Here is an 11,789-nt window from a genome sequence, read left to right as displayed (position 1 = left end):
AGACAGTGCTGGAAGCAAAACACGGAGCGGATGCAGGAGGCTGAGGTCAATGGAAAAAGAAAATATAGATATACAGAAAGGGGACAGAGACCTGTTGTGTGGATAAGCCACAGCACTTCTGTCATGATTTATATATCTCAACATGTGCAGGAATGTTTTCGTCTTCTTACAGGATCTACTTGGATGTTTGTCTTTCAGCAACGTTCCCATGCTGCCTGAAATTAGCATCAGAAGTTTAGGATTTAGCCACATTGAGACGTCAAACTTTCTCTGCATTCACTCTTGTTGGGGCAACATTTATTCAGACTCAGTTGGTCTGGTTAGAGTACTCTGCAACATCTTTCCACTCCTTTAATTTTCAGAATCAAACAAGAACGTATTTTAATGTAAATTTATGTGACAAAGCCAAATAAAAAAAATTCTAACTGAAGGCTAGAGCAAAACATTTGCCTTTATTATTTTTAAGTTGTCGTCAGACGCTACCTAATTTGTTGCTGGAGTCCACCTGTGTATGTAATTTTCCTCTGTGTCAAAAAGCGGAGAGTCTGTTACCTTCAGCAGTCATAATCAAGACTAGATTTGATTTCTGGAATCTGGTTAAGGTTCTAGTCCATTGAGTAAATGTAAATATCCTCTGTTAGTAATTGTGACAGTTGCATCGTCTTCACTTGCTTTAGTCATGCTTGGTTTTCGCCCAGTGGGTTTTTTTTTTCTTTTTTTTTTTTTGCAATATCACAATCACCACTTACTGTGGAAAAAACTGTGCTTCCAAATAAAAGAGAGCCCTTCTGTTAATTGATGCTTTAGCAAGAAAGAATTGCTTTTGAAGTAGTGGAGCACTTTAACAGGGGGTTGAAGACAGAAGATTGTATGTCCTGTAGGAACGCCACGAGGAGATGCAGTCAGAAGGACACAGAACAGAGTGAGCCGGCATGTCACAGTCAGCTGAGAAAGAGGCAAGCTGAGAGAACAAGGCAGACTCACTGACGAGGAATACTCCCGCTGATAGACAGGGATGGGACAAGAGCGGGCCAGACAGGGGAGCCAAAGGACGGACACCAAGACAGAAAGCACAACAGTGTGAAGCACGATGAACGACGTGGGAGGTGGAAGTATAGATGTGTTTACAGCCTCCTCGTTTCTCAGCTGTACGCCTCGTGTCCTGACAGGAGAGCCACAACACAGGCTTCAGGAAAGATAACGCTTTCCCGCTAAAGTCTCAGAAACAAGCGAGCTAAAGCAGGGCTAGCAGCAGCTGTGAGGGTTTAAACCCCCGGGGGCTGAAAGCAGATGGATTCCCTGCCAACCATGGCAAGCGGCATAATGCAAAGGATTGTCCTGTTTGCGACCTGGAGAAGATGCAGCAGGAAGAGGGAGAGGGGGTGATGAAAAGGAAGTGCATATGGGGAAAGGTGGGGGCAGCAGATTTTTTTTTTCTAATGCTAAATAATGATAAATGGTTATGTAATGCCAAACTCATGTGGCTTACACTGGTTTTGTTGCATTCTCTCCTTTCCTGTTTGTGTTTACACACAGAGTGCCACGAGGCATTGTTGCTCTGTGCTAATGAAACGTGATTTAATCCAACATGAGAGCAAGGGTCTTTGAATTTATGTCAGCTGCAACATTCAAGCCCAGCAAATTCTAGATGTTTCCACGTTCTGTGAAAGATAAAATAGTAATGAGACAACAAGACAACCAAAGTTTAATTTTGGGGTTTTGGGGGATTTATTTAGGTGTCTAAAGTAGCTTCCAAATGAAAGTCTTTAAAAAACAAACAAACAAAAAACCATCTCTGTGGGTTTTATTAGAAATGACTTCCTGCAGAGAGCATTTCAGATTTGCAGGCAGATTTCTGAGTTACATTTCATGTTCGGTGCAGAATTATTTAGCTTCCCCCATCTTTATCTCTCCACAACATCAACTTCACATCATGATACATTCACAGCTTCTAAGAAGCAGGAAGTCAAGAGCTTTTTCACTTTTTTTTTTTTGTTTTCGCTTTTTGAATAAAAGTGTATTTTTAATGTACCTTCAGAAAGAAATACATTTCACTGGAGTTGGACCAACCAGAATTCTGGATGCCAGAAAGGCCCTCTAACCTCAGAAACTTGTAGTTTATTGCCAGTGATGAACCAACACACCACCACTGGAAAAGATCATTCCATTAATTATTGAGGCCTTTTGAATTTTGACAAACCATTTTTGTTAAAGATATATTTTTTTAATTGATAAACCTTTTACATTGTTCCTGTTGTTTAAAAGGGTGTGTATTTTGCTTTTATTCTGTTTAAACAATCTTTTATTGGGCTTGGTCATCATAAATAACAGTTCTTGAAGATAGCCTTCTCCTGAGATCTGCAGAAGAGTGGGTGGGTTTAGTGAGTCTTTCAAATCATTCAGAAATAAATTATTTCCTAATTCTTTATGTCATGTTTGACATACATACGTACGCTTTGGTTTTACCAGATAGAAATTCATATGTTCCATTTTGTTTATAAATCTAATTTAGACTTTCCGTCAAGTCTCTCTGAAGAAATAGAGCAGTGAATCAGTGCAATTGTTATGTCTAACCTACCTGCTTGACAACTTTAACAAAAGGTATGCATCATTACTCACGGAAAAAGATTGGGGAATTCCCACGCTCCACGGCTGTTGACCTGTGTGTTTTAGAAAGTCGCCAGTTTTAAAACGCTTGCTTTAAATGGACAGGTCACCAAAACATGCAGGGAATCCCCATGTCAAAGACAAAATTTGCTAACTTTTGATCCAAGTGTGGCGCTTAAGATGATGACTTTAGGAGCCGTGGTGCCGGTCCACTTTGTTTTAGAAAGTTTAAAATCGGCGTCTACCACAATGCTTTATACTTCCTTCTACTGAAGGCTTCATGGAGATGTTGATTTAATTTTGGAACCTGTCCACACTGTAAAAGGTACTAAAAGCTGGTTCAATAGCAACTGCATCGCTCTGCTTTACTGCCTGGTCTGACCACAACCCCATAGAGAACCGACTAGTCACTGTGGGGAGGAAGATGTGAGTCACCAAACATAAACATTCAGATGAGCTGAAAAATCCTAAACGATTAAGTTTAGGGAAACCCTCCTAGGTCCTGCAGAGTACATGTTAACCTGGAGGACCGATGCCGGCTGCTGATCGGCAATATATAATTTTCTTTTCCAGCCAAGCAACCAAATGCTGCATCTTCTACTCAAACTTGAAACTTTATTGCAGATTGTAAACAGAAAGCCTTAAATTGTGGGAAACTCGAAGACGTGTCTGGTTCTTTTTTTTTGTGCGGCCTGTGTTTAGATGAACACAAATACACAAGGGAAGGAGCACAGAGGAAGCGGAGATAAAAGGAGGGATAATTATTCTGCACAACTGAAAGCTACAAATTCTGTAGATCCTGACGCGGATTTCAGTCTGAGACATCCTGTAGGGAGAATTGGACTGAAACAGATACGCAAGCGGTGCACAAAGGCTGAGGCGCCACAGATCATATCAAAGCCTCTGAGTGGCACAACACTCAAGGGATGTGCGTGGATGATTCATAACTGTTATGCATATGTGTGTGTGTGTGCGTGTGTATGCGTGTGCGTGCGTGCGTCCTTGCTTGTTTCTACACACATGCCAAGGAAACTCTTGAGATCTTAAGAGCTGCCCTCTGTGTGTGGCTGACAGCTAAGTGATACTGCTGCAAGCATGCCACAGCCTTATGTTTCCCAGATTCCATTAAGATGTAGCTGCACTGGGCTTCTTCGTCTTCATCAAGTTGGGTTTTTTTTTGTCGTTGTAAATACACCCACGTGTTTCTTAACATGTCTCGTTTATAGATGAGTAGCCTTTTCCATGTTTTAGTTTTAAACTTATCGTGGGGAAGGACGCACAGCTCCTGCAAATATTCTCAAATCCGCATCATTGTGTCCCAATCCCTGCCACACAGCATTTTCTTTTCCAAGAGCATAATTAAATCATTAGCTGTCACTTCCGCTAACCAGCAGAGATGCGCATCTAATGTGCTAAACGCCACAGGGCCGGAGCTGCTCCGATTCAATGAATCTTAAGTGAACTCTAGTGAAAGCATTTCGTTTTGCGTTTTATTTTACTCACTGGGTGACGGGCTGCAGGACAAGAACAAGCGTCACCTCTGTTCCTGGATCCGGATGTGTGTGCCTGGTGAGGGGGTGGTGCCTCTCAGGGGTGTGATGAGGCGACACGGGTGTTGAATAGGACAGTTATAGAGAGTTTGCAAAGTCGAGAGCAATCTGTTCCCAAGAAGGGGGGACATTTTATTATAAAATGGATTAAAAAGAGCTGTGTCTCTGAGCCAAAAGAACAGAGACAAGCAAGCCTTTGTTAGGGCGTCTAAGAGGGGACGTGATGCTGTTTATATCTCTGCTGCGGTGCAAAGCTCCTCAGTGATTGCACTCCTCTTAACTAAGTCAAACGGGGATCCTGACATAGATCATTGTAGTCTATTCAAATTAGCTTTATGTTATGGAACATTTAAGTTTTGCATCTACCCCACCATAATCATCCCCCCCCCATTATCCAACCAGGCTTCAGTGGAGAGCATGGTTCAAATGAGATTTTAATACTCCTATTTTGGCTATTACCGGCAGCTTATGTCCCCCAATTGTGGTCAGTCAACGTTCAGTTCCTCGTTTGAGCAATGAAGTGCAACTAAATGTCACTTTAACAGGAAGCTGCACATATGTGCGTGTGTATATATATATATATGCGAAAACTCTGCACAGTGCAAGTTAAAACCGCATCATTTTTTCACAGCTTTTAGAATAAATGAATCTACACCACAGTGCGAGTTCTAGGGAAGTCTACACACCAACGGACAGCAAGCAAGCAAATGGAAAAACACCCACTCTAAAAAGAAAAATAAGATGTGCAGAAAGACTTTACAAGTTTCCATTTTATTGGTGTACTTCTGACAATAACAATGATGGTATAAAAGAAAATCTCCATCATACAAATTTCAATAATCAAATGATAATATGCCAATACACAAACAGATCCACATAAGGCTGACATCAAGTTTTGACAAGTGGCTTCGAATGGCTTCAATTCAAGGAGACGGGTCTCTCCTTACAATCAAAGAATAAATATTTTGAAGATATTTTAGTTATCTTGTCTCCTTTTCTTCTTAAATAGTTGATACAAAAAAGAAAATATTTGTGATTATTTTTACGTGGTTGTGTCGCTGGTTTGGGTGCCTTTGTTACTTTGCGATGTAAGACTCTTTTTTTTTTATTATTTATTTATTTTTTTGGCTTAAATAAATAAAAAACAAACAAACCATCTTGCAGTGCTTTCCTGTGACCTCCACCTAAACTCAGACGCTGTCACACCCAGAGACGTCCCGCGGACATTCTCGTGCGAGCATCCGTGCCGATTTCCAACACGAAACGCTTCTTTCTCCCGTTTGCCACAGCAAGCTAAGAAGCATGGTGGAGACACTGGAAGTGCAAAACTCTGCGATTATGAGAGGAATTTTAAATCTTATGGAATTTTTTATTTATTTATTTTTCTCAAAGAGAAGAAAAGAAACAGCTTGTGCTTGGAAGCAGTGATGTAAAAACATTGATGTGTAAGCTCCACTAGCACTTAAATGGCACCAGATAAACCCCGAGCCAACCCCCCGTCCCTCCCCCACCCACCTGAAGCCTTGTTCTTTATGCTAGCATCTGTAGTGATTTAAGACCTTAATAGAATTTCTAAAACACTACACACAACAACGATATTTACAATGATCATTTTCTTGATATGCACTTCTTTTTCAATTTAAATATTCTTGCTTATAAAAAAAAAATAAAAACTCAAGTGAAAAAACAAAAACCAGAACAAAAAACAAAACAAAACAAAAAAGAACAACTGCAATAAATTAAAAAGCTTTAAGGCTGCCAGTCTTGTCAGATGCCCAAAGAATGGTCCCTTCATTTAAACTGGCACAAAACGGATTAGGACAGGTGAGATTAAGATATGAAGAAGCCTCTTTGGAGAGAGTCTCTGCCTGCTCTCCTCACACTGGAATCAAATATTTACCATTCCAAACACAAGTCCCTGGTGAGTAAACTAGTGGCCAAAGCTGTTCAGTAGTTTCCAAAGAAAATAAGTGTTGAAAGTGTAGAGCTGATGCGGCTGCTCATCATGTAAGGTGAACATAGAGCCTAATACTGACTCTGAAAACGCAGCGGGCCTCTTTAGATCGAGGGTGTCACTCACAGTCTGAATCTTCACCTGAACACACACACTGAAAACCATTTGGCTTTTGCTATATGTCCATTTAGCTTTTAATTTTAATTTAAAGCAATGAAAGTTTTAGATATACATCTATATATCTATAGATATATAGCTGTGTTTAGAGATAATATACAGCGTATCATGTAAATGTGAGGAACTACACGGAGAACTTGCCAGCTGTTCACTACCAGGAAAAAACAAAACAAAAAACAACTGTTCATATTAGTGCTGGTAAACAAAATCCAAAACATAAAAATACAAAAGAAAAACAAACAAAAAACAACAAAACAAAAGAAAATTTGAAAAGAAGGTTCATATGGAGGATGGTTGCACCTCTGAAAGGTTTAGCCATTTCACTCAAACACACATGGAAAAGAAAACTTAACACAACTGCTTGCTACTGTCCCTGACTTCCACTGGGCACCTCCGTAATCTGGAGTGAGGAGGGTTGCATGATTCGTTTCTGAGAATGAGCCACGGCTCGTTCTAAACACACAGATCGTCTCTGAAGTGTAAACACCACTGTTAGAATTCCAGGCTGCGGTGAATTCAGGAAACAAAACCGATTTTACTTAACTTTGCATCCTTAATTCAATACTTTGATGGAGCATACTTTTGATTCGGTTTCAGCATTCTTTCTTTTTAGGTTCAAATCTGCCATTGGTTATTGTGATTCTGATTTATGTGAAAACAGAGGTCAGACGTCCTGATGGGATTGTTTCACATCTGTGGGATTTAATTTAAAAAGAGCAATGGCTTCTCAATGTCTTGTGAAGAAGTTGGAAAGAACCAAAACTCAGTCAGAAGGAGGGTGAAAGACTTCCAGATTATATGTACTCTCGTGAAAAAAGTCTTCACTGATTGGCGAAAATAAAGGGGCACCATAGACGTAACAAAATCTGGATATTTCTCCAAAACCAAAGACATACAAGATGGTAACTTGTCACTGTGGTTACCAATAACCTGACAGCAACACTGAAGGAGCTGCAGGAATTTCTGTCTGGTACTGCTTGTTTTCCATATGTGCAATGTTTTTTTTTTTTTTTAATGCTAATGTCTCCTAAAATGTTTCATGATTCAAAATTTCGACTGTTGTGCTAAAGCTAAAGATATTTAGAACAACCACAAACTACACACCTTCACACTGAAGCACAGTGTGGCAAGGGTGGATGAAAACATGATTCTGATCCATAGTTTGGGTTGATTTTGTCTGCAATAAAGCAGAAGATGAGGAAAGATTTAATTTTCCCAACAGCGTACTTCAAAACCAATAGGAAAAATACCTTACGAGAAGTTTTTGAATGGCCAAATCCTCAACTACTGTAAGGAGGACAGAAAATATAAGGGATCACCAGAACATGGATAAGAAATGTCCTCACAATCTGACTAATTTATAGATTTGGAGCAAATTAAGATGCGACATCCTCCTCATCCAGACTTTTTTTTTTTTTTTAGTAAAGAAATTTACAATGCCTCATTGTCTTAATCAACAGAAACCTGGTATTTGAACAGCGGTGTAAGCACTACTGAGATCTGCTAGCATAACAATTCACACATGGGTTCGTTTAACGTGGCAGGATGAATAAATTCACTGAATGATACAATAGTATCTAGCCCACATGATGGATAGACTAAATGAAAGAGCCAAGAGTCTCGATAATGTTTTTTTGCCTCACATCACGTCCCGGTAAAATTGGCTCCAGAAAGTATGTCCTCCAAAGGGAGCTGTGGCAGGTCAGTACCATTGATTATCATCAGTGTAATGGAGGTGATCAGTGAAAGAAAGTGGCCACTAGCATTTTATTTAAAATGCTGTCTTGCTCTTCCTGTGGTTATCACACAAAATGGCCTCCTCCAACGCCTCTGCTCAGAAGAGTAATAACACCAAGCTACAGTATGGGTGCCATTCCATTTCATTTCATCTCTTTAGCGACGGCGCAAATGGCGGCGCCGCCATTTGCGCCAAAGAGAAATAAGATCTGTGTCTGAATGAAACGGAATTGCCCCCATTTACACAGAACCGAACCTCAGAATCCCACACTACTACACACAGCTATGATTCAGTGCATCTAACACAGTCTGTCACTTCCTAAGTCATCACGTCAACCCGCAAGAAAAATAAAAACGTAAGAATTAAAAGTAAGTAATTCGTCAAATAAATAGTCAAGAGGACCAGCCCCTTTTAGTTTGTATTTTATCGTTGAAATCCAACTTTTTTTTTTTTTTCTCGATTACGTACATGCCTCCTAGAAGAGACATGTTTAGAAATGTATACAAGGCGATTTGTGTGAAATGATGTAGCTGCATGACAAGAAGACAGTGAGGAATATATGTCTGTGTGATGTCTTAAAAAATGGAACTACATTGGTTTGGGGATGTTTGACCCCAAAAACGAACACTGTTAAACAGAGGAGCTGCTGTGTATCTTGAGAGGACTGTCAGTGTGTGTCATAGCACAGTGTCAGGCAGCATGCCTCTCCAAAATAAAAATAAAAAATCTACATAGGTCAACACTTCAAAGTTTGATTTAGACAAAGAAAAGCTTGGACACGAAGCCAATCAGTAGTAATCACACGACACCGTCATTCAGATCGTCTTTTTTTTTTTCCCCAATCAGATAATCTTTTTTTTTTTTTCTTTCTCCAATGCGAGAAAATAACGGTCAATTTCAGCAAAAAAAAAAAAGGCAGCCGCAAAAGGGTTGCTGAACAGATTAAGATGTTTGCAGCACCCTGTGTGGAGGAAGGCTGGCTACAAACACTAGACAAGCTCGAGATTCTGTAAACACCAGTGATGGTGACACAAGTCAAGTATCTGCAACCTCCAGTTTTATGTTGTAAAAAAAAAAAAAAAATTGAAGGTGAGTAAACATTAAGAACGTAGGGGGTCTAAAAATAAACCTGCACCTATTTCTTTCTGACCTAGATTTACTCGCTGCACGCAGAGTGAGGTCTAAAGTCGGCCAGACAAGAGTTGGGAGACAACGTCTCCTCCTTCCCTGGCGACTAGATGCATGCAGGCCATTTGCATAGCTTGCCCTCACTTGCACACAGATGTAGACACAAGGCAGACGTGAGTTCTGGGAAAAAGAGGGAAAAAAACAAAAAAAAACAAAAAAAAACAAGGGGGCGCCACGTTTTGCTTAAGCAAAGCTGAGCTCAATTTAAGGTTTGCATACGCAGTCACACCTTTTCTTTAGTCCAACGAGGGAATGCTAGCACCCATGCTATTGCATCTGTACAATAAGGAAGTCAGGGCTAAGTTCTGCTGTCTGATATTACAGCTTATTGCTAACAGGATGAGCATTGCACTCCAACATACAGCCACTAGCAGGCAGCCAGAACATTCAATGAAACAATGCAAACACAAACATCACAGTCTTTAAATGGTATGTTCACAAGACGGAATACGAATGATTAAGGAAATAATTGTTTTTTTGTTTTTTTTAAACTTGGAATAAACTATTTCTCGCACAATATATCATCTTCTCTATCTATCTTTACTTGTAGATTTGGCATTCCTATTGCAGAACCAGCTGCATGAATCCACTCAACTGAAGTTGCTGTGTGGCGCTGTAAGGGTTGTGTGCACATGCAAATGTTTTCACAGGCTTACTGCATTTATGAAATCAGAAGAGCAAAACTAAAATCAAAGATCTAAGCTCCAGCGCCCCCCCCCCACTCCCATGTCAGCACATGCAAGTACATAATCCTGTGTGCGTACATGTGTGACCAGTGTGTTTGAGTATGTGTGTGTGCGTGCTTGAATGTGTAACCTAATTCCGTAGTCAAGCACAACAGCTCAGGGCGGAGCTAATCAAAAGAGAAAATAAGGAACAAACTTGACAAATGGGATGCTGAAGGCCAAAATGGTGCAAAAGGCATGTGGAGACTGACGTGTACACAAGCCCAGATGAAGAGTAATGAACTGTGGCACGAATAAGTGCAGCATTTATCCCTACTTCTTTTTTTTTTTTTAGATGATTTATCAAATCTGCTAATTTGAGTCTCCATTTCAGTTTTTTCTGTTTTTGCATACAAACAAACACAAAGCAAAACAAAACAAAAACAACAACAAAAAAAAACAACTAAATAAGTCCTAAGCAGTGCTGCGACTGGTGAGATATGGCTGATGTCCTAAAGGACTTTTGATTCCCAGGTGTTTTTGCAGTCCAGCTCTGCCTACGTCAGTAGTCAGCCACAGGTGCAAGCTTTCTGCTCAAGCTGACTGTGATATTGGTGAAGAGTCGACTTCTTGAAATTAGGGGTGAATAGTTTAGGTTATTAAGACCATCCACTTTCTGTCTCTCCTTTGAGTGACGTAGTAGACTGTACCTGTGAGTAAAAACAAAACAAAAACAGAAGCAAAATAAATTAATCATCTGAACAGCAGAAAACCACAACAGTACATGTACCAATTAGACAGAGGCAATATATGGTGAAATACAACAGAGAACTGGGAAACAGTGTGGAGAAACAAACTGTTATAGATTAGCTGAAATAGTTAAAGATCCAATGTGAGAAAGACCTCAAGGATTTGTTCACATTTTGTCACGCTTCAATTGCAAACTTTAAGGTATTTTAGAGGGATTTAATGTGACAAACCAACGTTGGTCAAGCATAACTGTGAAGGGAAGAACAGAGGACAAACGAGCAGAGATAAGTCTGGAGGAACTACAGGAGAGCTACATTTTTGTCATCTTTGAGGAGGTCAGTGGTCAATCAGTAAGGTGAAAGTGGTTAAGTGGTTAAGGTGAAAACATATTCAAATGCTATATTAGACTAGTCAAGGTCAAAACAACAAATCGTAATGAGAATCTGTTTTAAGACTGGAGAGCGAGAGAGATAGAAATATTCACAGACAATCTCCATCCAGTCTGACTGCAAAGAAGAATAAGAAAAAAGAAATTCACTCTCTAGATGTAAAAAGTGGGACGACATACAATTTTTGTATTCCCGGAGTTAGGAACCACGGTCAGGCCCAAATATAAATCCATGAATACGTGAAACTGCCTCTATAAAAGCTTATTAACTCCCTAATTAAATAGTTAAAACACCAAACGTACCTTAATGTTTATTAATGCATTCAGTGTAAACTGTCTTAGCACTACTGCAGAAGCTAGGTATTGCAACGTTCATTTCCAAGCTGCATATTCTTTTGAATATTGCAGAAAAAAATGCGGAAATAATTATGTCTTATGTTGAACATAAAAATTCACTAGTACTGAGCCTTTAATAGGTGGGGATCCACTGTTCCCCAAAAGGCTGGTGGCTGTAATTGTAGTGAAAGGTGGGTCAGAACACAAATACAAACTGCTGTCATGGATTATGGGTTTTACGTTTTGGAAACCGTGCATCGTTTTAAATATATATATATATATATATATATATATATATATATATATATATATATATATATACATATACATTTTGTTTTCAAAAGAATAAAAATTTGTAATCAACTCTTCTCAAACCTTCTCAAAGCAACAATGTTTCCTCTGCTCGTTTCATGTCACATAGGAATCCAGCCCCACA

General features: G+C 39.6%; 1 protein-coding gene across 1 annotated transcript in view; it reads right to left on the bottom strand.

Moving 5' to 3' along the window:
* Window positions 1-4,909: 4,909 nt before the first annotated feature.
* Window positions 4,910-11,789, bottom strand: part of b4galt5 (UDP-Gal:betaGlcNAc beta 1,4- galactosyltransferase, polypeptide 5) — a 44,169-nt gene continuing 37,289 nt past the window's right edge. The window contains exon 9 of the mRNA XM_081609078.1: window positions 4,910-10,589. Coding sequence (XP_081465204.1) covers window positions 10,442-10,589 — 148 coding nt within the window. The 3' untranslated portion in view covers window positions 4,910-10,441. The remainder of the gene's footprint in view (window positions 10,590-11,789) is intronic.

The sequence above is a fragment of the Poecilia reticulata genome, chromosome 7, assembly GCF_904066995.2.
Source record: "Poecilia reticulata chromosome 7, P_reticulata-male-v2, whole genome shotgun sequence".
NCBI classification, from domain to species: Eukaryota; Metazoa; Chordata; class Actinopteri; order Cyprinodontiformes; family Poeciliidae; genus Poecilia; species Poecilia reticulata.
This window is presented reverse-complemented; position numbering and strand designations above follow the sequence as displayed.